We start from the raw sequence: 27836 nt of genomic DNA on the forward strand, positions 1-27836 counted from the left end.
GGGCAGTCTTTTTCATCAGTGTATTTGTGGTTTGTTCGATACTTGCATTTTTCACAGAGAAAGATTCAATTTTTTGTATCACTAACAAGACACTCTTTGCGCTTGTCGATGGGTTTCTAATCAGGGAATGAAATATCATAATGCTGACCATTTCCTAGCTATCCTATCCCGCCTTCCTTTAAAGATGAAAAAAATCATTACTGGTAATTGAAATTTACAGTCCCTTGGCTGATTTAAATGAGTTACAGATTTTGATACTTCTATAACCAAACATTTTGAAGGAAATTAACAGGAAGAATGGGAATAATGGATGGAAAACAAAAGTCTGTGTGAATAAGTAAATGTGAGACAGAAGCAAGGGAGACAGCACCATTATTTTCATACTTACATGTGCACGAGAAGCTTAAATTATCTAACCAGTAACTGATCAACACAAAGTAGTTTTTGAAGGTTACCTGGAATACATACAATTAGCATAATGTTTCTTAGTGGTTGAATGCATGTCTTTGTGGAGAAATAGACTTCTAGGATAAAAAGATTCATTTTGGAAAAAATTCTAGAGATAGTTTCTAACCGTTTCCCAAAATATTTATGTGGGAACGTGTGTGTGTAGGGTGGGAGGGGAAGGGAGAGTTGCACTTTCCTGTTGTTTTTCCTATACTTATATTTTAGTTGTAACCATGCTGTGCATTTCTTTTATGTCTGGAGATATTTTAACTATACTTAAAAGTGGGAAATATTTAAGACAGTTATATAAATTTAACTCACCTCAGTTTTAACACCGTTCAACAGGCATTTATTGAATAACCATGATATAAAAAACATAGGACTGGCAGTACAGAGCTATACAACCTTAAAAAATATATCACTCCAACCACTTAGACCTTGCTAGTTAAAGTGTGGTCCGTGGACCAGCAGCACAGGCATTTACAGGAACTGTTAGAAATACATCATTTCAGGCTCCACTCCAGCTCTTCTAAACCAAAATCTACATTGTAACAAAATCCCCAGGTGATTCGAGTGCACATTAAATTTTAAGAAATACTATGTTAAATCACCATAATATAAGGAAAGACATAGATACTAATATTTTATAAAAGGCAATAATTTCATAAGAAATGCTCTAACAAATACTCTGGGACAATAATAAAATCTAATTCTGGTTACAGGGGTTTGCAGTAGTTTTGAATCTGCCCTTTTCTATGTTATAGTTTCTACACAATACATCCATTTTCTAAAGTGTGTCTCTGGGCAAATATGTTTTGAGAAATGGCGCATGAGTTATACTACTGCTCAGAGATGACACGTTCACAATAGTATGTTAAAGATTCTAAGAAGTCCTAAATAAATAAGTCTGTTTTACTAAAATACTTAGACATATAACTTTTACTTTACATGGCACTACCAACATTGTTTAGAACTAGGGTTCTATGGAACACACTTTGGGATACACTGTATTTTATGACTTTGCTCATGAATTCTTTACTAGGATTCTTCTGCTCTCCATTAATTCCTCTTGTTTCTCTTTATAGTTAAAAAGTATCCAGAATAAATTCAACCTTGAATATAGGTATGAACAAAAAATACAATTTAGCTTGGATACAATGTATGTATAACATAGACAGAATCAGCTCTTCTGTTAAATATCATCCAGATCTGGATAGATAAGATTATCTTTGGACAAAGAGTATGCTAAAGTCTGGCCTCCACATATCATTGAAATTAAGCCAAATCCTGCAAGTAATGAAAGGGAAGTTTTGGTTAACTACTAATAATGAATAATTCATTGGTGAGATTATGAATAAGAACAATCGTCATGACTAAAATAATGTTCCTGAAACTGACATAGCATTTGAAATAGAGGAGTTTATAGATTCAGCTAAAAGAGAGCAGGTATATATTCTGTGCTGGTAAATTATTGAAATTCAAAACTTCTTTCGGGAGTAGGTGCATGATTCTCTCAAATTAATAGTAAGGAGATCTTAAAACTCAGAAATTCAAAGGCAAGGAGTCAAAGCACATGCCAAGGAATTTACAATTTTCAATTCTTTTAGCTCCTGAGACCTGCCATTTGTTTGTGTTGTTGCTATTTTAAATTATTCTTTATAAGGTATTTCCCCCCTCTAATTATAAAAGGCAAACATGCTTACTAATGTGGAAAATATTTTTGAGTATCGAAAAGATTTTGAAAACAAGAATTCCACCTACCTGAGCTATTTGGTTTTATAAAAATGCCTTTAGCTCTGATTTCATTGGCCCAATGATTCTTGTTTGCTTTAAAATATTAGTCAGGCCTTACAGGGCTTCCATAAATCTGTCGCTCCTTGCATGGTAATAACTGCATAACTCCCATGAAAGATAAAAGTCCCTGAGGTAAGAGCCCTTAGTGAATCAGGCCTGACAGGACCACTTCCTCACACAAAGACGCACATCCAATGTGAGACCACAAGATAGAATTTCCAAGATGTTAAGCCACTATTCTCTTATTTTTAAATTGTTAACTCAAAAAAAAATCAAAGGTGGCTACCTCAGATATCATTTGGCAACTGTCCTCTGAGGAATCCAACTTGATTATTGAAACTGAAATTGTTACCCAACTATTTTAGCAAATTCTATTAGCTATTTCATTATGCCAAAGTTGACTCGCCTTGTCATCAGGGTTGCATTTGATATGTGACTTAGTTGGCTAGGCCTCAATAAATTTTGTGGTATTGTAAATAAAACTCAAAAGAGAGAAGTTCTTGTTTTTCATAGAGAAAAGATGATTTCCACTTGGGCTCATAAAGCATTTCGTTAGTATCATTTTTCTGATTTATTAAAAATCAACATCTTGGGAAGGCTTATGCAAAATAAAACATCTACTTTCACAAGTGTTTTCTGTAGGCACTAAACAATATTGGAGAATTATGAATATGCAAGGTAAGTGGAGAATTAAACTCGAGTGAAGTGTGCTAGTAAGTAATATAAATAATACTGGTACTAAAAACAGATAACTCGACTTTAGGAAAAGAATGTGGTAAAGTGCTGCATTTCCATTACTAAGCATGACAATAATTAGATAAAAACTACTGCCAAGTTTACTGAAAAGAGGAAATCTAAAAATATTTTGTGGTCAGTGTCTGGCTTAATCTAAAGAAAAAGCTTTAGAAAAGCCTACTTTCACTTGGTTAATTTTCTTACTACATATGTGATTGATGAATTCAGTTGTTCAACTGGTGGACAGAAAAGAATTAATGAGATAAAATAGTTTCCCTTCTTCTTGTACTACTATAAAGACAGTAATACTATTCATGTAGAAAGAGAACCAAAAGAATATGTCACAAATATATATCCAGTGTTTTATTCTCTATAATTTTAGAATGATAAAACCCTTGAGTAGTCTTCTGGCCCAATTATCTGACCCACATAAAAATATTTTTATGCCCCCAGTTTATATATAAATATATTTATATTAAATAAGTATCATATATACATATATATGTATAACACATGGATCTCATATATATATATATATATATATATATATATATATATATATATATATATATATACACCTAAAGCAGCCCACCAATGTGATGTCAAAGGGAATTCCAACATAACTGCAATAGAAAAAAAAGTCTTGTTCGTTTTCGAAACATATATTATTGTTTTACTCATGAAGAAATACTTATGTTTGGTCAAATCATATCTCCATAACAAAGAGAAATCTTACCCATATTCATGAAATCAAGTAGATCCAAAGTTGTACCTAAGTCATTGTCTGGAAAGGTCATTTGTTAAGTCAGGTATTTGAAACTCCTCTCCTAGGAATGAGGTCATGAATTGTCAGGTTCTCAGATCAGCTCACAAAGTCGACTTGAATATGCAGCAGGAATAATCCTAACACCGCCCTGAATCCTCGGTGCCTGGCTCTCTTTGGAGCTCTCAGCGACTTCACTCTGATATCAGATCTATTGAGCAATATTTGTTAAGCGTTTTCTATGTGCCAGTTGTTAGACGATCAACTTGTAACTTTTCTGGATCCAGAAAACCTACTGCCTATCTTGACCTTGAAGACTGAGCCACAGTAGGCTCCCAAACCTTTTTGCAAATATCCCATGGCTGTCTCCCAGGAATACTTAAGCCCCAAAGTAAAACAGAGAATTTGAGATGGGGTTAAGTGGTTCTCCAAGCTACTAAAAGTGTTTGCGTCTGAGGAAATTGATGCTAGGAGATTGAAACACCAGTATTTTCTAATAGCATTGATGTTGAGATGTGGCAATTCATTTGAAAACTGTGTTCTTAAGTTGGAGACTGATTATACCCATCAATAGATCAAGGCACTGAAAATATGAGTGATATTTAAGTAGTTAATAAATAATAACTTTGAATTATAACTTGTGCTTGATTGCCACCTATAGTTTGACTAGTATTTTTTTTTAATAATGGAATTCAGTAAGAGAGAAAAAGTGACAATAGAAGGGTAAATTTTGAATAAATGGATAAAGGAATGGATGAAACTACCTGTTAGTCAGTAATTATTACAGGCTAGACACCGTGTCAGACACTTTCTCACTCTCACTGAAACTTCACTAGGTATGCCTCAGTTTGTAGAGGAGGTAACTAATGGGAGGGATGCTGTGCCTTGCCTTAGACTACACAACTGATAAAAAAGTAGGACTGCAATTTGAATCCATCTTATTCTGACTCCAAAGATCGCAAGTAGAAACAAAAATGCTTTAGTCTTAGAACCTGATATTCTTGCTAAAATAGTTGTTGGGAAGTTTGCAAGCCTGTAAATACACGTTTCCTCAGGTCCCAGTTCCCAGTCTTTGGCCAATTTCTGCCTCAAGAAAGGATTTGGAGGGAAAGTATTCTGACAGAGGCAAACCCTGTACAACTGATGATGAGTTGAATGAGAAAGGAGAATAGTACACTGCTACATTTCAGTACACTTTTGAATTGGAAGATGTAGCTAATTAAAACCTCTCCGAGGAAATGGTAGAAGAACTTGGTGGGGGAGAAGGAGTGAGGGGAGTAGGTGAAGAACTTTCATCTTTCATTTTTATTACTTAGCCATCAGAGGACACTATGCATACAACGAAGTTCTACTCTTATGAATCGATTTAGATATAACATCCAGATTGAATACATTTTGTTTCCTTTCTTTTATTTTGCTTACCAGTTGAAGTGATGGCAACATGAAAAATAGTTACTGAAATACCATAATCCCAAACCCATTCTTCTACCACCAGAACAAAAAGAAATCCGCAAACAAAGTAGGTGACCTCTGATGAGACTAAAAGAAGTTCAGTAAAAGGAAGAATAGAATTATTTGGGATTAGAGCAACTAATAATTCTGAATACAATTAATAACAGAACCACAACAACCTATTCTGCAAAAATATTTTCATAAGAAAATTTTAATGTTCCATCTCTTAACATTCCTCATATTTGAATAAGAACTTTTTAAATATTCCATCTCTGAATAATTGTTGAACTTACAGAAAAATAACAGTACATAATTTCTGTTTTATATTCTTTATACTTAGCATTTTAGAAGGTAAAATACAATAAAGAAAAGTTACAATGTAATCAATGCACGCCGATCTGTAACTAGATTGCAAATCTCATTTGAAGATATATTAAAAACTAATGAAAAATTCAGCTCTGGGTTTTCAGAAAAAAATGTTAAGAGTTTATTGAACAATAACGTTTCTTTGGTACCAGTTATTGCCTAAATTGGAAATGAGTTCCTTTGTGTCTTTGTAACAAAGTGGTATGTTCAGATAGTCATCTGGAAAACATAACGGATAACCACAGATGAAAGAACGTCTCATAAATGACTCATGTGAATGGAGGTACTCTTCTAAATCCACCAGTTGTTTCAGAGTGCTGTCCCTGAACATGTATAAAGAGTTAGTTATTTACAGGTCAGTGCCACAGATCTCTAAGAGCCTTGAACATGTGAAGAGTCATGTACTTTGATATGGATCTTTAAGACTATGGTGGTTCCAAAGATGAGATCCATCAAACTTTAAAATGACAAATATATGTGATATACCACCAAGGTCCCTTTATAATGATATGACTTTCCACAAAAATTACCTCTCTTTCCTTTTAAAACACAGCAAATGATTGGTATGTTCATATAATTTAGGAATTGATCAATCTAGGCAGGCAAACTCCATATTTTTTCAAGCAAAAAGTGAAATAGTCACATTATGTTTTATTGTGCATAAGTAATTTATGAATGGCATGCCAGCAATTGCCTAGTGGGTGAGCAAGACATGAAGCAAGTAAGCAAGTGTCAGGTGCCAGCCATTTACAAGACCTCACACTTATTCCTCTTCAATTCTATTTAATTCAACTCAACAGGTTTCAAAAGTTGAATGGAGAACTCATACTAGCTCCTTTTCTACCGTATGGAAATACAATTTCAGTATGTCTGCCCTCTAAAATCAAGGCTGTGGTAGGAACTATACGGCGGTATCATATCGACACCAGCTCTTCCCCTCACATTTCCACTCCTGCTTCCACCAGTGGTTTACAGAGCTTCCATGTTATTATAGGGAAATAGAGATGCCTCTTTTACCAGTATTTACAGATTTTATAGGTTAACTTGCAGCTGCTTAGAGATAGCGAACAAGTCTTGGACAAGCTGTATTTGCATATATTGACAGAGAAGCATTATGCTTTGTCTATGATATGAGAGACAGCATGATTTAAAGGACGTAGTACAAAATTTGAAGGCAGGACACCAGTGTTCTAGTCTCACCTTACAGCTTAAGAGTGATATGACCTTGAGCAGGATTTTAACCTTTGGGTTAGTCTGATTCTTCCTCTATACATTGGGAAATGGAGTACTATCTCATCTACCTCAAAAAATTGTCGAGAGGATTTTATTTTAAGATGAAAGCAGTTTTTAATCTATTCTCTGTGATGCACGGGAAAGATATTCGTAGTCAAATGTCTTCACTGGACTCATACTTCCCAGTGTCCTTGCTAAGCCTGATTTCCTGGGTAACAAAATTGTTGAAACAGACAAGAGCCCTGACCCTCAATACATGCCCAAGGCTTTGAGATTACTCTTACATTTTATCTCCAAGATTAAACAAGTCTGGATTCCCAAAGTAATAACTTTGAAGTTATGGCACTTATTTCTTCCAGCCCAAAACTAAAGATCTAATAGGCTAAGGGTTTATTGATATCTTTGTACAAATTTTAGTTGTTTTGAGAGAGGAAAGAACCACATAAACTGCGCCAGGCATGCTGAGGATCTTCACTAATCTCTGCTATGTCAAAACACAGCTTTCTCCAATAAGCCTGTGTCATTGTCCTATCTTTCATTGACTGACTCAAAGGCAAGAGTTAAATAATAACAGTTGGGTTTTAAATCTGTCCCCCTACCCCAAACACACACACACAGCCCATACTTAACTCTTTCCTGTGACTATTTCTTTATCATTTGTGAATAGGCTTGAGAGAAAAAAGTTAATTCAATCTTCAATAGGGAAATGCATGAAGAGGAATTTAAGATAGAATGTTAGAACTCTTGTATCTCATTAGAATGAAAGTTTCTTGTCCTAACATACTCTTCGTCTAGCCCAAATTGAATCAATAATGGCACAAAACAAGGTTACCCATTTGAGGAGGCTGTCCTGAAGCTTTTTATTTAAATTCAGTAGGTTTAGCTGACCAAGTTTCCTATACAAGGCACATTTGGCTTCAGGCAATTTTTGTATATTTGTATATTTGTTCCACAAAATGATGCCCAGTGGTTTTCTAAAGAATTGCACGGTTTGAAGAATCCACAATTCATTTTTAAAAAGGTGGGAAGAAATTTAGCGGAATGTTAAGAATAATTATTTCTTCAACAAAAATGGTAAATTTAAAAGAGATTAATTTTTTCCTAGTATATTCTTTCTTATAATTTTTCCTTTGCAACAAGTTTTATACTATTTTGGGGAAGGAAAAAAACCAAACTAAGCAGAAATATACAAAGCAGAAAATGAAAGTCCTCTGTCATTCCAGCTGGGAGATAACAGTTTGTTGCATAATTCTCCAGATTTCTTACCACTGACATGATGTATTTTACTCTACTCTACAAAAATGAATAATTATACTATACGAACTGTCTTGTCTTCATTTTCCATTTCATATCTCACAAATATCTTTCTACATCAGTATATTAAGCCATTCTTCCTCCTTTCCTTTGAAAAATATTTAATGCACCAAAAATTTACCCATAATATCACCAAATAAAAATTCATATAGTGAAACTATTCACTTATTTCATCCTATTCCATCTTTTAGGAATAGTCACTTAAAAATTTTTGATGGCACGTTTCCACATTTTTGGAGTCAGATATAGGATACAGATGGCTGAGAAGAAGGCCTGATATTTTTAAAATTTTTATAAAACAAAAAGTATTTTGATTTTTGGAGGCATTTAGTTCACTAACAAAGATGGAAAACTAAAACCAATTACCTTTATAATTTGTGTTGAGCCATGAGGGATTTGTTTTGAAATCAGATGGTGCCAGGACATCCAACTCATACACCCTGAAGATGTTACAAATGAACATAGTTTGCTCTGGAGGAGGCAGTTCATAACTTTGCACGTCAAGGTTTTGCACGTCGAGTCTTCCCACACAAGGGTAAGTCATCAGCTTTAATCACTTTGTGGCACATTTGAAAACTGGCCGACCTGAATGGCAGCCAAATAACCTTTTTATCCACATTGTCTTCTTTGTCCAATTTAGTCTACTTTGTTCTCCAAGTGGACTTCATTGTATTTGAGGTCTCAGCTGTAGTCTTGGAGGGACCTTCTATCAAATGTGGGAGAAAAAAACTAATACTGTGATGAGGGCATAGACTGGGAAGCAACAGGACCCGGGTTCTAATCCTGACAGTGCTGTTAACTATGAACTTGGGCAGGTTGCTTAACCTCTCTGGGCTTCAGTTTCTTATCTATAACTTGAAGCAATTGATCTCTGAGATCCCTTCCTTTTCTAAAATCTGAGTCTACACAGACATAGAAAACAAATTTATAGGTACCAAAGGGGAAAGTGTGGGGGAGGGATAAATTAGGAGCTTGGGATTAGCAGATACACACACTATATATAAAATAAACAACAAGGACCTACTACTGTATAGCACAGGGAACTATATTCAATATCTTGTAATAACCTATATTGGAAAAGTATTTGAAAAAAAAAAAATCTGAATCACTTTGCTGTACACAAGAAGCTAACACAACATTGTGAATCAACTTTATATACTTCAATTTAAAAAAAATGATTTAAGAAGGGAGGAAAATGAAAATTAAATCTGAATCTGTAAACTGCATATCTCCTACCTTGCCTGAGTTTGTAGTTGCATGCAGTTGGTCAGTCAGCTGCCTCCTGGAGCTTTAAGGCCTGATTACTTCAAATTCCTCACCTCTGATTCCCATTAACTACAAACCCTTGAAATCCCATGTTCAGAGAACCCTGAATATTCTCAGCCCCTCCCTGCTCCGGGTACTGTCTTCGCCATCTCCAGTCCCAGGCAATAGCTGAAACTGTGGGTGAAAACCAGACTCCTCCTCAGTGGGTTTGCCTGCAAGCAAGCTTCATAACATTATTCCCATTGTGAAAGTCAGTATCATCATTTCTGGGCCCTAACTTGCACATTGAAATTGAAAGGCCCCAAATCCTTGCTTACACAATAAAATTCAATTGTATAAACAATCGACTTCTAGGAAACTTTTTGAAGCTATACATAATGTATTGCAAGGAAATCAACATATTGGCAAGCTAAATTTGTAAAGATAAAATTCAACCATAGCAAGACAAGAAAAATTACCTGTAAACATGCCTCACACTTACATAAAAATATCTTTTAAAATACACATATTACTTTGTCCTCATGATAACCCTCTTTTGGATTATTACCTCCATTTGACAAATGAAGATAACTGAAGTAAGAGAAGCTCTCTGGCTTAGTCACGATAATCCAGGAAATTAGTAAGAACCTGGGCCGGAATGCAGATCTCTTGACTCGCAGTCCAAAGCTATTTCCAATATATATCAGAAAATATTTAAATTGGATGTAGATTATCTCTAAATTCCCTTCTGGTTCGAACGTCCTCTGATTCAACATCAGCCCAGGGAGTAATAGCTTCACTTTCTTTCTATGATCATCCTCCAGAGGTAAGAGGAACAATCCTGCCTGGTTCTATTCACTCCATTTCATGATTGTTACTTTTACCATTTTCAAAGGTGACACATTTGCTTATTTTACTTTAAAAAAATTAAGAAAATATACCATTAAAAAAGTTTGCATCATTTATTCTATAAAGACATGTTGAGTATTCAGTATGAACTCCTTTCATATTGGATCTGAACTTTTGAATTGCTTGAAGGCGATGTGATACTTACTTGAGCATCACCCAGTACATGCCCAGAGCCATGTAATACACAGTGTAGAAGAGGATGACACATATGAGAAGGTTCTGCAAAACAACCTGAAAAGAACATAGGGGTGAGCTCCAAGAGCCTGGGCTTTTTCACATGGTTGTTGGTAATGAGTCTGACAAACAAAAGACAATGAATGACTGCTAGATAGTGTTGGCTAGACTTGTTTTGCTTGGAGACCCACGGGGTAGGAAGGACTTCAAAGTACACAATGAAAGTGTTGCTGATGGGAGAGGCTGGCATAGTACATATTTGTAGCAAGGATTAATGCAGTACATAAATCCACACCACCTGCTCTCCATCTACCACAACAAAGTTCCTAAGTGCCAATATTTATATTTTTACTTGACCAAATGATTCTAAATCTCAGCTGCCATGATAGTAAAAATATGAGAACGGCTAAGAAATTTTGAAAAGTATAAACATAAAATTACACAGCAACAGTTAAACTCCTGTGCAAGAATTTACAGAGTAATTGGCTAAAACACAATAGATGGTCCTGAAATGTATCTTACCACATATGAGACTTAAGAAGGAGACCTCGCAGATGAATGGGGAATGGAGGAATTATTCAACAAATAGTGTTGTGAAAATTGTTTAACTTCTAGACAGAAAATCCCATTAGATTCCAGTCTTGCATGAGACAGCAAAATAAACCTCAGAAGAATTTAAGGCTTAAATGCCAAGAAGCAGAACAGGAGAAAATATCTGCAACATATATCAAAGGACTGATATCTATTCAATATAATATATAAACACATACGAATATAAAAAAGACAAACCAATGAAAAAAGTGACAAAGTATATAAATAGGCAGTTCATGTGAATAAACATTTTAAAAGCCAATGAGCAATTGAAAATGTGCTGGACCTCACTATTAATCTTTTAAAATACAGTCTTGTGAATATAATAAATATGTTAGCATTTCACATCAGAATTTTTCAGTTTATTCTTTTTCCTTTTGAATCTTTTAAAAAGTCATCTTGTTTAGTCAACACTTTATGATTATTCATTTTCTCTGAATAACCAATTTACCAACTTTACCAAGTCTCTTAATTGGCCGGGGTACAGAAGGAGCCCTCCACTAAAGGCCAGAAGAGAAGAAAGTTAGCACAGAGTACACCACAACCAACTGGCTGAATGGACTAAATTTACAGATTTACCAAGGACTCACTTCTTCCAACTATCTAAAAATGGGTTGTCTCTTAGGCCTAAGAGGGTCATAAGAAACCCAGACTCCAGGGTTCTGAGACCTTCAGAATCCCACTCCCACTCTCCCCATCCCCATGTCATTCTTAGCCCCTCCTACCCTTTGCCTGTAGACACCCCTTTGCTCAGCAAGTCCCTTCTCTCTCTGCCCATCATTCTCATCCTCCCTTTGCTCTTTAGTATTTCCCACTTCTTGTCCCTATTCCTTCCTCCCTCATGATCCTTAGTCTCCTCTTATCCTCATTCTTTCCTTTTCAAACTTATTTTACTATTATTTTTCTTGAAATATATTTGGCATTTAACCGTGTGTACATTTAAGGTGTATATGTGTTGATTTGATACATTTACATACTGTAATGTGATTGCCATTGTAGTGATAATTAGCACCTCTATCATGTTAGATAATTATCAGTTGTGTGTGTGTAGCTGGAAAAATTAATATCTGGTCTCTTTTCAAGTATGACAGTTATAATACAATATGATTCTATATTCACTATCCTGCGCATTAGATCTCTAGGACTTATTTACTATTAGCTGTAAATGTGTACCCTTAAACAATACCCCATATATTTTTTAAGACCTGTATAGCCTTGTGGTTTCATGATAGCTGACACAACGCTTTTTAAGGGAAGAAGTAAAAGAATGAGTGTAAAGGAGACCTTCTTCCCATAGCTCTCTGTCTTTCATTAGAGGATAAAAAATCTTTCCTAGAAGCCCCCATCAGATGTTCCATGATGTCTCAGTGACCTCCACTTCGTCATGTGCTCACTTCCTGAACTATCACAGGCAAAGGGAAAAGCAGTTTACCATGATAGGATTCAAACATGGGAACTCTGCTCTCAGAGATAGGCACCTACTGCCTTAATACAATAAAAATTAGTTCTTTTAGCAAAGAAGAAGAAAGAAGAGAGGGGTCTGCTGTGGGGTGGGCAACTAACAGTGTCCTCCAGGCAGAGGAATCAAAATGGAAATAACAAAAAGCCCTCACTTGTAGAGAAGATGATTTAGAGGTCAAGAGAAAATATGAAAGCTTTACCTGAGTTGAAAGTTCAGATACTGTGCCCATATTTAAGTTGGATGAATTCCTGCCCAATTATTGAGATGAGAATCTGCTGAAGGAATATGGTATTATGACAGGGAGCAACTTTGGGGCTTTTGCAGCCTTATAATTTTCTGGAGGGTCACACGTCTTTGGTTTGCTTTACTCTTTATTCTGTACATTAATATCCATTTGTTTTTCTTTTAATTTGGGCATTAATAGCCTCTAGTTGAAATATTTCTAGATGATTGCTTACTGCATTTCCATGCAAAATAAGATAAATAATACATAATCTCTATACTAATATATGGTCAAACAAACATGAAACTATTCTTATTTCTATGTTAATACTGAAATTTAAATAACATTTTAATTTTTAAATATACTCACTTGCTATAGAATTTTGCTTTCATAATCCAAGCAGAGGATTGTGCTACATACTTTGAAAACCCACAAATATGTGTAAGATATTTGGAACTATTTTTTTTAATGAAATCATAATTTGTGGGAGAACGTATTTATTGACAAATTCAACATATAGATATACCTACTTTTCCCAACAAATTTATAAAACACTACATATAAATAGAATGATATAATAATGCATTTAAAAATTGTTTTGAAAGGAATATTTTGAAAAACAAGGCACTCTTTTTGTAAATAATTATTTTTTCTGCCTGAATAATAAATCTAGATTTTCAAATCATAATTTTCCTATAAGCAAATTCAATTGCCTCTGGTTACTTCTGCCTATAATCTGTACTCTGCACAGCCTACAAAAGTAACTTTCTAAAAGGCAATCAGACCATAACATTCCCCTGCTGGCTATCCTTCGATGGCTTCACCCTGTCATCAGGATTCATTCATCCATTTTTTCATTTGACAAATAGTCACTGGACTGGGTGGCAATGTAAGATGAATTGGATGTGGTCCTAGGCATACATACCCAGTGTAGCAGTGTTTTTCAAATGTATAAATATCAGACTCACCTTGAGGGCCTGTCAAAACAGATTTCTGGGCCCTAGCCCCAGAGTTTCTGAGTCGGTAGTTCTGGGGTGAGCTCCAGGAATTTGCATTTCTAACAACTTCCCAGGGGATGCTAGCACTGCTGCTTCTAAGATGAAGCTTTGAGGACCACTGATCTAGAGGCAAGAATGGTGAACAGCTAAAACACTGAGAGAAAAGTTGGGGGGTGAGGAGTGTACAGAGTACTGTGGAAACCCCAGGGAGAGACTAGTATGTGTGGAGGCAGGGTGGCAAGGAATACTTCTCCAGGAGAAAATGTTCAGCAGTAACGTTCATTGAGGGCTTGCTATGTACCTGGCACCATCTATGCATTCTCACGTAATCCTCATAAAAATTCTGAAAGGCAAGTCTATTCATTTAGTTCAAGTCTATTATTATTATTTTTTTTAGAGAGAAGAATCATGAGGCTCAGAGAGGTCTAGTTACTTTTTCAAAGTTTGTCAGTAAATTGAAGAGCTGGGATTCAAAGCCTGCTCTCTAACGCTTCACAATTATGCTGGGATGAGGGTGAGGGGTTTTGCTTGAGGCAGGAGAAGTAACTGCAAAGAGGTGGTGGTGGGGAGGGTAGGGAGAGAGTTTAAAGAGTTGGGGTCAGATCTTGAAGGGAATTTTATGCTGTGATGAGGAATTTCCAATGTCTCTGAAGGCCAAGGGGAGACTGTGAAAGATTTAAGAAGGAGCAGTATAGACTGGAGAGGAGCCATTAAGCACTGAAAGAAATGATAACTTTGTGACATGATAGAGGTGTTAGCTAATGCTCCGGTGGTAATCATATTGCAGTATATATCAAATCAACTTGTTGTGCCCCTTAAACTAACACAATGTTGTATGCCAATTATATCTTGATTAAAAATGCAAAACATATGGGCTACCCTGGTGGTGCAGTGGTTGAGAGTCCACCTGCCGATGCAGGGGACACAGGTTCATGCCCCGGTCCGGGAAGATCCCACATGCCACGGAGCAGCTAGGCCCGTGAGCCATGGCCGCTGAGCCTGTGCGTCCAGAGCCTGTGCTCCACAACGGGAGAGGCCACAACAGTGAGAGGCCCGCGTACCGCAAAAAAAAAAAAGCAAAACATAAAGTAAATGGGTTTGTAATACTCTAAGCCAGTGGTGGAGATGGAGGGGAAGACAAATGTGCGAGCTAGTGAGGAAACAGAATCAACAAGTTGTGGAGGTTAAGGGAGAGGGGCAGTGGATCTAGCCCCATTCTGTCCAACAGATTTCTATAAATAAATCATACATATTCCATAAATAAATAGATATTTATAATGCGAGCCACATGTATGTCATTTAAATTTTCCTATTAGCCACTTTCATAAAAGTAATAAAAAAGGATGGAACTAATCTTAATAACATTTTATTTAACCCAATATATCCAACATATAATTTCAACATATTTTAAATATTAAAAATTATTATTGAGATACTTGTTTGTTCACAGTACATCTCAGAATCCCGGAGTGGATTTTACTTACAACACATCTCAACTTGAACTAGTCACTTTTCAAGTGCCCCATAGCAATGTGTAGCCAGTCGGAACTGTATTAGACAATGTGGCTCTAACCATTGCCTTTCCTTCCAGCCTTATCCCCTCAACCCTGCCCCAAACACTTGAGAGTCTAACTACACTTACTATTTATTGTGGGATTATTATGTGCCAAGCACTGTACCCATATTTTCTCATTTTATCCACCCCTCCCCCTACCCCACCATTATGGATTTGGGTAACTATCATCTGTATTTCACAGATTTAGAAACTGAGGCAAAGAGAGGTTAAATTTATCCCAGCTCATGTAGCCTGTATGTGTCAGGGCTCCAGTCCAGATTTGCTGGATATCAGAACTCTCTTCACCCTGGGCTGTCCTGCCTTCCACATGGTAGGCTTGAAATAAAAGCATGTTGAATAATCAATTCTAGTTCAACACTTTCTTTTTAAAATTATGGAAACTGAGACTTGGATAGGTTGAGTGAATGGCCCAAGGTCATACCATTATTTAGTGCCAGAGGTGGGTTAGGGAAAAAATGGTATTGAATTACCAAAGGAAAGGCACTTAATAGTGCTGCCCAAACGACTGAACACATAACTTCATTCTGATACAAATATTATTAGTGCACTTTAGGAAAATCCAATATATAAGAACCAGAATTTGTAGCAGTCTCAATATATAGCTAGTGCCAAAATTTTTATTTATTCTTTTAAAATATATATTTGGATCCTGAATCAAACTATTAAAAATATATTTATGTGACTTTTGGCTATTTGAAGTTGACTGGATATTTGATAATGTTAAAGAATTCTTGTTAATATTTTAAGGTGTTATCATGGTATTGTGATTATTTTTTTGTTTTTTGGTTTTTTTTTTGCGGTATGCGGGCCTCTCACTGTTGTGGCCTCTCTCGTTGCGGAGCACAGGCTCCGGACACGCAGGCTCAGTGGCCATGACTCACGGGCCCAGCCGCTCCGCGGCATATGGGATCTTCCCAGACCGGGGCACGAACCCATGTTCCCTGCATCGGCAGGCGGACTCTCAACCACTGCGCCACCAGGGAGGCCCTATACAGACTCTTAAAATATGATTTTATTAATAAAAAATTTGAGGAACAACCCTGTTCCCTAGGGGATGGTGTAGGAGGTCACCCTTGTTTAATATCTATATGTGCCAGGAGCCGAGCTAGCAGCTTTGCAAACCTCGTTTCCTTTAATCCTCACAACAACACTGCCCAATAGGAAGTCTTATCCATAATTTATGGTAAGAAAGAAAATGCTGGCACTTTGCCTTGTGTGCCCCTCTGGGGTCAAGGACACCACGGTTTCAGGGGGTTTATGAGTATGTACTCTGGACCATTGAGACGTGGGGAAGAGGGTCACTGGGCAGTTCCACAGACTCAGCAAAGTCCCAGGGACTGGAGGGCATGTCGTTCTGTTGGATACTCCAAGGCAATAAGGAGGCATTTAGCTAAATGTTGTATCTTCCTTTTGGTTGCATTCCTGCTACAGCAAACCTAACTCTTCAGTTTCTCACACACACACACACACACACACACACACACACACACACACACACACACACACTTCTCAATATTGTCTTGTACCTTTGTGAAGGTCACTCTTAGGTACTGCTGTTTGCTTTGTGTTTACCTCCTCTTTGGCACTCTAGCCATACTTAAGTATCGATACTTTCTGTTCCTAGGGGAGTCCAATGATATCCCCTTGTCTAAAATTAACTCCTCCTCTTTTTTTTTTTTTTTTTTTTTTTTTTTGTGATACGCGGGCCTCTCACTGTTGTGGCCTCTCCCGTTGCGGAGCACAGGCTCCGGACGCGCAGGCCCAGCTGCCATGGCTCACGGGCCCAGCCACTCTGCAGCATGTGGGATCTTCCCAGACCGGGGCATGAACCCGTGTCCCCTGCATCGGTAGGCGGACTCTCAACCACTGCGCCACCAGGGAAGCCCACTCCTCCTCTCTTTGGAAAGCTAACTCCCACTCATCTTGTCAGGTCTCAGCTCAGACCTCAATTCCTCCAAAAAGCTTTCCCTGGCTTATTCTTCTCTGTTGGGTGCTCTCTAACACTCTTTTGTCCCTAACATAGCCCTCATTAGTGTGAATATGGGTAGCAATTGATTGTAACTGGAGATTTATCAGAGGAAAGTTGTATTCATTTGAGGTTTCAGAATCCTGCCAGACCAGGACCAGTGTCTTTGTAAGGACTAGACTGGGACCAGGCAGAGTATGAGTATGTGCAGGTGGCTCCCTGAGGACTTTAGTGGAGCCTGAGTGCTCTAACTGCATAACTCACTCAACTGTCTTGCCAGATCCTATACTGGTTTGACTGGGAATAATTCAAAACAGAAAACCTACTCATTCCATCCTTCCGATTGATAGCCACCTTTCACTCTTCTCTTCGTCTCTTAAATTTCTCTTATTGTCCATTTGATAACACTCTGATGGGATGTCTTCCACATGCTGTTTTATGGAATTTCTTCAAGGAGATAAGATAAAAGATACGATACCTAATTGCTCTACGATACCCCATTTCATCTAGGAGGGATTGGGAGGGAAGGGACGTGTCCATTATGCTCACTAATGTATTTTTAGTGTTTGCCATGGTACCTGGTACATAGTAGGTACTCAAGGAAATGAATTGAATGACTCATTACTGTCTTAGGGTTAATAGAAGCATGGCTGACTTTCAGTCTGCACACGAGTTGTTTAAGGAGTATCCATTATTATTAGTCAGAGCCCAGACTGCAAAGAACACCGCCTCGTATAACAGCAATCTTTGAGTACAACGAGATAGTAATCAATCAGCAGATAATTATCAGGTGTTGATATTGTGCCCAAAGCTGTTTCAGACATTCTGGCATTACAAAGGAAGTGAGGCAGACAAAATTATCATACAGTAAACAATTAGAACAAGCAAATATATCCAACATTTATATGACCATTTAAAGTATACTTGTACTGTACGGATTAGCTCACTCTTCAAAATAAACACGAGGTAGGATTATAATCTTATAGATAAAGAGAGGTTCAGAGAAATTAAGGATATTCACAAAGCTGGTCACTGGTAGAGTTGCGATTTTTTTTTTTTTTTGCGGTACACGGGCCTCTCACTGCTGTGGCCTCTCCCGCTGCGGAGCACAGGCTCCGGACGCGCAGGCTCAGCAGCCATGGCTCATGGGCCCAGCCGCTCCGCGGCATGTGGGATCTTCCCAGACCGGGGCATGAACCCGTGTCCCCTGCATCAGCAGGCGGACTCCCAACCACTGTGCCACCAGGGAAGCCCAAGAGTTGCGATTTTATACCAAGTTTATTAACTCTGAGGCAGAAATTAAACTTTAAACTTTATGGTTATGATTATAAGGGGAAAACTACCTCACAGAAGAGAGATAACCTAGGTTTCATAAAGATATAGACTGTAAGAATCATAATGGTCCACATTCTTCATATTTAATATCAGCCTACCTGTCCTTTAAGTGGTCCTCAAATTTTATTGTTCTTAAGAAATACAAAGTGTTTGCACGTGAAAAGTACAAATTCCTCATACCCCATACCTTATATATCCGGATTCTGTGGATAGTGGATAGGACCCAGGTGTTTGCATTTTAACAAATCTCTCAGATGATCCCAATGCAAAGATCTACTGAGGACATAGGAACGAGTCCAGGTGATAAATAGAAACCTAGCTTTCTCCTGTAGTTTCCTCCTGAGGCAGGATTTCTTAATGGGAATTGGATGGACAGCTAAGAAAACTGGGTTCCTGAGGTAAATGGACAAGATGGACAAGAGACAAATTTCCAATGGAAATAAAAGAATAAAATCTTTTACTTCACTAATAATAAAGAAACGCACACTAAAACAATGAGACGATACTGAGCTCCTACCAAGTCAGCCAAAATAGTTTTCTTTTTTGAAAAAGAATAACTTGTTCTGGTGAATAAAATCTTCACTGTTCTAGACTGCTGATGTGAGTGGAATTTAGTGCAAGTCTATTAGAAAGCAACATATCAATACGCATTTTCAAAATACATACTGTGATTCTGAGCCCAAATATATATTTCTGGTAAGAAATAAAAAGTCTGAATGGTGTTTGTCTTTACATGGTAAAAATATTTCTTCTTTTATTACTGTATTTTATAAATTTTTAATGAAAGAATGAAAGAAACCTAGTCTCTAGCAGTTACAGATTGCTAGATTGTGGCAAATTACTCAGAGTGATATTTTTATCTGTAAAATTAGGTGGTGGTGTTTTTAACCCTTTTGCACTCATTATCTTGTTGAAGAGCTAATGTAAACTATGGACTATACAGAAAAACAGATATGCTCACGTATACACACAAAAAAATGTGTGCAAATTCAATGTTGTTAAGAACCTCAGAAGCCCACTGTGGATCCCAGATTAAGAATTCCTAATCTTGAAGGATAATTCTAACTCTTAACTATACAGGCATCATTTAAGTGCATTTAAAATTCTGTAGGGGAGAGATCATCCCCATTCCCACTGAAGAACTAAAGAAAGCATCAGCCTACTCATCATATCAACAACTATGGCAGATGCTGCAAGCTATATAAATATTATTTGTAGGGTAGTATTTTAAATTATATTTCAAATTTCAATATGTTCATTACGCTCTTTCTCTAGTTGTAGGGAACAGAAAGAGCATGCCCTCTTAATGGTGATAATTGAAAAAATTTCAGAATCAATTGAGAAAACTTTTAGTAGCTGCTCAACTATACTTTGCCACCATTCAGGACCTATAGGGACTCAGAAGATAAGCACACAGTGGCACTGGAGACCCAATACATGCTTAGGACTAAACTCTTCTGGTCTCTGTTTCTCTCTGTGTTTTTCCTTTTAACGCTTCTCTCAACTAATCAACTCCCTCTCATGAATACAAAAAAAAAAAAAAAAAAAGAGAGAGAATCTGACTAGATAAACCAATCACTATCTGATATATGGCAGCCTGGTTGGATTGAGCATTATCAGCAGGTGCTGACGGATAGTGGGTAGTTGGCTGGGCTGTGGATGGGGCTGTCTCTGAGTCAAATGAACTTCTCTAAAGCAAACAGGCATGTCCAATTATAGAGTTCACGTCATATGAAGCATGGCAACCTATGTAAAAGGTACCCCACAAATGGGGACAGTACCTAGAATACTTCCCAGAGATAGGCAGAGTAACCAGCAGGCCTCTCATGTATTTGCTGCTGTTAAACTATTAGTAAGACAAACATCTGGAAAACAAGGTTAGATATAGACTTTTAAAAAACTATATGATAGTGTTGGTTATCAAGATTGAGGTAGTTCTGGGGGGATAGGGGAAGCTGAAGTAAATTCTCTTGTTTTCATGTACTGGTTAGCAGTTTTCAGTCAATTCAGGCCTTCACAATTTCTTTCCTAGCTTCTAACGTTCAAAAAGTTCTAAAATACTAAAGAGGCCCCAGCTGCCTCTTTGATTTTCTAAATTCTAGCGATTATTTAAATAATATACGTTCATTAATGCAGTCCCCAAAGTATTTGGTAAAAATATAAAAATATAAACAAATCTGACTGTCAACCTAAGAGTCATTGTGGAAAATTTGGAAAACAATAACATGAAGCAAAAAAACAAAAAAAAAAACCCATAATTCATGACTCAAACAAATCTAGGTTAAATTGCTATTCAACAACAAATTGCTATCAATTCCTTTGGTCAACATCTGTAGCTTACAGTGATTGGAAGTCAGTGGAGGCTTTAGGCCTCTCTCCCATATCCTCAATTCAGTATCTAAAAACTATAAATCTGATAGGAAACGTGAATGTCTTTTTTTTTTTTTTTTTTTTTGGCGGTACGCGGACCTCTCACTGTTGTGGCCTCCCATTGCGGAGCACAGGCTCCGGATGCGCAGGCTCAGCGGCCATGGCTCATGGGCCCAGCCACTCTGCGGCATATGGGATCTTCCCGGACCAGGGCACGAACCCGTATCCCCTGCATCGGCAGGCGGACTCTCAACCACTGCGCCACCAGAGAAGCCCAAACGTGAATGTCTTAATGGTGTTTGTCTTTAGATGTGGAAATCATGGGTATTCCCTTCTCCCTTTTCTGTATTTCATAAATTTCTAATGAAAGAAAAAACCAGATTTCTGTAGGTTACAATAATAGCAAGTCCTTCTTAAAACTGTGCCAAATATACTGGCATTTATTAGCAAACAAACAAAAAATATTTATGCAACCTGTTTTGAAAACTTGGGGAAGTTCCACTCTCTGTCTCTTTTGACAAACACCCTGGGTTTGCCAGGTTTACTCTGAGGCAGTCACAGTGACATCTTGAAGCCAGAATACCTACCCTGGCCAGATCAGTTGACAGATTCCTCCAGGAAGTAGGGGTACAATGCAAGAACATGGAGCTCTAGATCTTGGTGCTTCTCTGATGGTATTTAGGTTACTGAGCTTCCCAGATTCCGTTACCTTGTTCAGGTAAGGATAGCGAGGCCTGCTCAATTTTGCATATTTTGACAACACTCATTTCACCAGTGGAAAAAAATAACTTGTTCTTATGTTCATTAACAAAGTCTTTGGGATAGGTTTTAATAGTAATTTTTGAACTGCCTGATAATCTCTTCAAGTGCAGATTCCTGATAGGGATATTTCAGATGGTAAACAATAGATACTGGGGTGTAGCGCAACATTCAACTATGCACACAGATCTCAAACTATATTATACCAAGGTATTTTGTGTTTCACACAAAAATATATTTTCAAAATAAATCTTTTTTTATATTAATATTCATATTTTCCCCTTTAAATGGCTCAAAACTTAACTACAGCCTTTGCAAAAAAGATGACTAGGTCTAATATGAAAGGGTAAAGTGAAATTGAAACTTTTATTTCTCAATGGTAAAAAGTAAAAATAAAATTTTCAAAGAATTTAAGTATTTTTTTCCCAAACTCTCAGATGAGCAAGGACATTTCCTATATAGCCACAAAACTATTATCATACACAAGAAACTTTACATGGATACAAAATATGATTCATATAGAGTCCACATTGAACTTACTTCAATTGTCCTCAAAACCTGAAGAACCTAGAATCAATTAAATTTTCACATGTTACATTTGGTTGCCATAGCTCTTTAGTGTCATATTCTGAATTTGTCTGATAGTTTCCTCATGATTAGAGTCTCTGGGGAAGAATTCTACACAGGTAACATTGTGTATTTCCCAAGTGTCTCATGAGGAGATACATAATATCGCTTTGTCTCATTATTAGTGGTGGTCAATTTGATCACTTGGTAAAGGTGATGTCTGCCAGATCTCCCTATTTTAATTGTACAGTTAATCTTTTGCAGTTGATAAGTCATCTGCAAGGCCACACTTGAGACTATGTGAATGCTCTGCTTCTTCAAAACTTTTTACCCCTTAGGTTTTCACATCCATTGACAGACCTTGTCTGAATCAATTATTTACACTGGTGTTGTAAATGGTGATTTTCTCATTTTATTTTTTCCTCTACATATTAGTACACACTTGTCTGTAATTTCCCTTCTTACCCTTGAACTTATGTATTTATTATTCATCTATTTTTGGCAACATGTTCTTTTTTATATTTTCAGTATGTTAAAATGCATTAATACCATGATTTTTGTTGATGCTAAAATTGTCCCAAATTTGACCACTTTGAGCACCTATATCTCCAGTGTTCATTTTATGTATCCCCATCATTTTCTTTGTACTTCTTTGCTTTCCCTCACAATCTGACATTCCAATGAGATACTGCCTTTTTCATTACTATATTTCCATGCGATTTTTCATCTGCCTGTGAGCTTTCTATTCTTTCCCATTACTTTCTCTTTCTATCTATTCAAGGATCAATATCACAGTTTTAATTACAGAAGCTGATAGTATGTTTTAATAAATTCATCCCTCATTGTTCATTTTTTAGGGCTCTCATGGCTATTTTTATGTTTATTTTTCCATATAAACTTCAAAAATCTACTTGAATAGCTACATAAAGTAATCTTTTGTTTTTCTTATTACGATCATGCTAGATTTATTAATAAGGTGGGAATAAATGATAGCTTTATAATGTTTACTCATGCTATCCAAAAACAAGAAAAATCCCCAAATTTATGCAAATTCTTTTATATTTTTCTAAAGTATTTTAATTTTTCCTCACATAGATTTTACACATTTTCTATTAAGTTATTCTTAAATGAATTCTCTTTTTGCTACTAATGTAAACTGAAGTTTATCTTCTGTTACATCACCTAATCAGCTACTGTTTGTGTATATAAGGGCTTATGATGTTTGTTTTTAGTTTAATATTCTGTTACTTTTACTGACTTTCTAAAAATTATATTAGTGTTTTCAGTCTTGTATTTTTCCAAATATACTGCAATATCATCTGTAAATAGAGATAGTTTCACTTCTATTCCAATTCTCGTGGCTCTATTGTTTATTTGAGTCTGATTGCATTGACTAGTGCCTCTACTACACTTTTATTTATTATTATTTATTTACTGATATAAAATTTTAATGAATACAAAAAATAGTAATTACAGGACTATAGTCCTAATTAATACAGGTGAAAAAATTCTTAACAAAATATATAGCAAACTAAATCCAGAAAAAAGTAAAAATAAAATATGCATCACTGAATTTTGTTAGAGGAAAAAATGGCTGAGTGCACACTAGGGAAACAATGAGCTCTCACTCCCACAGTCTGTTTTCCTCTCTGCAGCCAGAGAGAGCCTGTAAAGACCTGAGTTGGGCCACCTCCCTCCTCAGTAATAAACTTTCTATGGCTCCCACCACCTTCAGAAGGCCCAGCTCCTCAGGTGCCATTCCACAGCTGATGCCCGCCCACCTGCTCTGTGGTCCCAAGAGACACAGTTAGACTTGCGGTTATCCAAGCATAGGCACATGCTAGTTCTTGTGCCTGGAAACCCTTCCTTACCTCATCCTACTGTACGGTTCCAGAAATTAGAAGCGCTCCACACAATCCCTGGTCTCGATTAAGGAGGACCAAGGGCCAAAAATGACTCACCTCTCAGTACCCCAAACTCTAGGGCAGAGAGAGCGGAAGGCGAAAAGTCCTAGGACGACAGCATCCTCTACATCCGGGCCTGGAGGCTAGTAGGACGAGGGTCCCAGTGGCTGGCAGCCCGAAGCTAACCCACTCACCAGCTTCCCGCTCACGATAGCCCGCCCACCCTGTGCACTGGGCGGGACCGGGGCGGGGCCTTCAAGCTCAGTGGACTCCCCATTCGTTTGGCCCTGGTCGGGGCGTGACCTCGGCTGACCTGCGCTCCGAGCGTCTGTTTACCGCGTGTAAAAGGTACGCAAGGCCCAGGGCACCGCCTTCAGGCCGCTGGATGAAGGAGGGTCGGAACGGAGCCGAGAGAGCACGCAGCCAGGCGGGAGTCGCGGCTCCTACAAAGGCGCAGAGGTTGGTCCTGTTCTCTTCCTCCTCCTTCCTTGCTGGACGCCTACGAGCCGCCTGGGAAGCAGCCCCACCCAGGGCTCGGGTGTCCACCAAAGCGGTGCACTGATTCCCCGCCCCCGCCATACACACACACACCAGCCACCTCTAATATATTTTTATTTATTTATTTTTTTTTTTTTGCGGTACGCGGGCCTCTCACTGTTGTGGCCTCTCCCGTTGCGGAGCACAGGCTCCGGACGCGCAGGCTCAGCGGCCATGGCTCACGGGCCCAGCTGCTCCGCGGCATGTGGGATCCTCCTGGACCGGGGCACGAACCCTTGTGCCCTGCATCGGCAGGCAGACTCTCAACCACTGCGCCACCAGGGAAGCCCCACCTCTAATGTATTTTTAAATAGTAGTGGAGTTAGTGGGTATCCATGCCTTGTTTTTGGCCTTAATGTGAATGCCTCTAGTCTTCGCTAGTAAGTAACATACTGACTTTAGGACTGCATTTTGTGTGTGTGTGTGTGTGTAGTTATAATCATATATTAACACTAAAGAAATTGTTCAGCTCCTATTCAACATTTTATTCAATGTTTTGATAATCAGGAATGGTTGTTAATTTTTGTCAAAGGCCACTTTAACATCTGTGAAGATGATCATATGATTTTCCTCTTAGATTTTTGGAATAATATCACCTGGTCATGCTATTTAATTTTTATGATGAATTCTTGGATTCTATTTGCTCATATGTTATTTAGATTTTTACTTCCATACTCATAAGTGAGATTGATCTATAGTTTATTTTTTGTGCTATCTTTATAAGGTTTATCTTGTGGCTTTTCTTCTTTTCCTATACTCAGAAATAATTTAAGTAAGTTGAGAGTATACCATCTTTGCAGATTTAGGAGGATTCCCTTGTGAAAACTGGGCCTAGTCCTTTTATAATAACCTTCCCCATTTATTCTATGAAAACTGGAAGATGTTATGTGATTCTGCAAAGCAGAATGTTCCAACCAACTAACAGCTTTACAGAGCAAATGTCTTATGTATTCTTCAGGGTCTCGCTCATATATCATATTCACACTCCACCCTTCACTCAAGGACAGAATCAATCCCTCCTTAATTATTTATTTATTTTTTAAAATTTATTTATTTATTATTTTTGCCTGCGTTGGGTCTTCATTCCTGCATTGGGTCTTTGTTTCTGCGCGCAGGCTTTCTCCAGTTGCGGTGAGCAGGGGCTCATCTGTAAAATATAGGTAAAATCTCATAGGGGTTTTGTATTCAGAACACAAGTAAGATTCCTAGCATTAAGTACTATATGTGCTCAACAGGTAATAACTTGTCCCCATGTGAAAGCCTGCTGCTTGGTTCTTTGGAAAATTCCTAGAGAAATCATGAGATTTCTCTCTTGCCTGTAGTATCAAAGTACAGTATCCAGCCTACTGATGGTAGTTCACTCTGAAAATGTCTGTAGGGATGAAATTCTCCAATTGAGGTCAACAACCATAAAGAAATGCAGGCATGTGTTGTGCCTCTGAGATTTTTTACATGCAACATTTGTTTTAGAACTGTAGTTTTATATTAGCTGAATATAGTTTTGAAATGTGTCTTCCACTGTAGTCCTGAAAAACAATGTGTTGTATCCTGAACAACAACTTAGCAGTTCTCATACCTGGGCTTTCTTCCCAGTTCCTGTGCTATTTCCCCAGACAGCAAATTAATTAAATGGCCTTTGGCCATAACTCTTTCCCTTGAGTCAGCTTTTCTCTCATTTAAAGTGTAGAGATAGGAGGGATTTAATTAGCCCAATGCTTGGCACATTGCATGCACTCCATAAATGTCTGTTGAGATTTGGAATTCTCTTTAGATGAAGGTCACTTTTGCTATTACTATTAATTTATGAGCATATCAGTAATTCCTGTGCTGATAATATTGACAGTGAACAAGGACTTAAGAAAAGTTAACTCATAATTTACAGGAATCTATCATGAGAATTCGGATTTTCAACAACTCTCCCATTTTGAACGTATTCACTATTGGTTTAATGTTCTAAGGCTGTGATTCTACGTATAAAGCTTTGGGATTCTAAAAGAGTGAAGAACTGCAGCAATTACCTGGATATTTCCACTGGAAAGAGAGAGAGAGAGAGAGAGAGAGAGAGAGAGTGTGTGTGTGTGTGTGTGTGTGTGTGTGTGTGTGTGTAAGCCCAGACTAAATATAGAGTCTTCATTCTTTATGTAAGCTACTTAAGGGAAAGGATATTGTCTTAATTTTTATCCCTACAGCAAAGTTATTATGGCTAGTTCAAATCCAAAACTATGCATAAATTATGAACAGTTTAAAATCCTCTTAAAATAAGTTTTTAAAAAATACTTTGCCTAAAATATTGTTTTTACTGATGTAGAAAATTTTTCTTAGCTGTTGCCACACTTAACATTTCTTACTGATGATCTATGTTATGATGATGGCAGTAAGCAGAAAAAGCTTAAGGAAATACACACAGCGCTGATATTTTACTAAAATGAATGTAGCACTAATTCATAATCATAATTCAATTTTTGAGTAAAAATCAGACTTTCCAGAGTGTCATTCCCTTAAGGCTGAATGTTTATAGGCCCAAAGCCTATGTGAATTTACACAGCTGTTTTGAGGCTTTGCATATTTCCTTGTTTTAGGTGCTTTGATTTTTTTTTTAAAGGGGCATTTTTATACTGAAATAAAACACAACTATTAACACCAGCCTCAAGGGAAAAAGAAAATAACAAACCTACAGCTTAAAATGTTTTAATATTTTGCCTTTAAAATCTTGTATCCTTTAGAAGTTGGAAAAGTAAAAGCCAACCCCTGCCAAAAAAAGACTGAGGACAAACTGTCATGATTTCAGAAAATGATAGCAGAAGTGCAGGTGTTAATACTAGAAAGTTTGCCTGTGAGTAAAATGGTACCTCCGAAACAGCCCCTATTTAAATGTTTTTGAATTTTTTCTTGGGCATCGGTGCCTCTATATTGCCACCATTACCACACAATGCGAGCAGTACTGCAGAATGTTTTCTGCATGGTACCCAGCCAAAAGTGAAACAAGTTGCCTACAGACAGAGAGGCCATTTATAGAACATATTTGCTCATACCAGCGCTAGGCAGTAACTCAAAGGCAATGCAAAGAAGTCATTTCTCTTTACCTTGCTGGGTGCCACTCTGACCTGGAGAGCCAT

The 27836-nt window shown here is 37.4% G+C and overlaps 1 protein-coding gene across 1 annotated transcript; it reads right to left on the reverse strand.

Moving 5' to 3' along the window:
- Window positions 1–1639: 1639 nt before the first annotated feature.
- TMEM244 (transmembrane protein 244) lies at window positions 1640–27836 on the reverse strand (the record flags this gene model as incomplete). Its single annotated transcript, XM_079716736.1, has 6 exons — window positions 1640–1734; window positions 3555–3599; window positions 5162–5287; window positions 8471–8544; window positions 10404–10489; window positions 27804–27836. 6 exons carry the CDS (start codon window positions 27834–27836, stop codon window positions 1640–1642), a joined length of 459 nt encoding a protein of 152 aa, XP_079572862.1.

The sequence above is a fragment of the Hyperoodon ampullatus genome (assembly GCF_949752795.1).
Source record: "Hyperoodon ampullatus genome assembly, chromosome: 12".
NCBI classification, from domain to species: Eukaryota; Metazoa; Chordata; class Mammalia; order Artiodactyla; family Ziphiidae; genus Hyperoodon; species Hyperoodon ampullatus.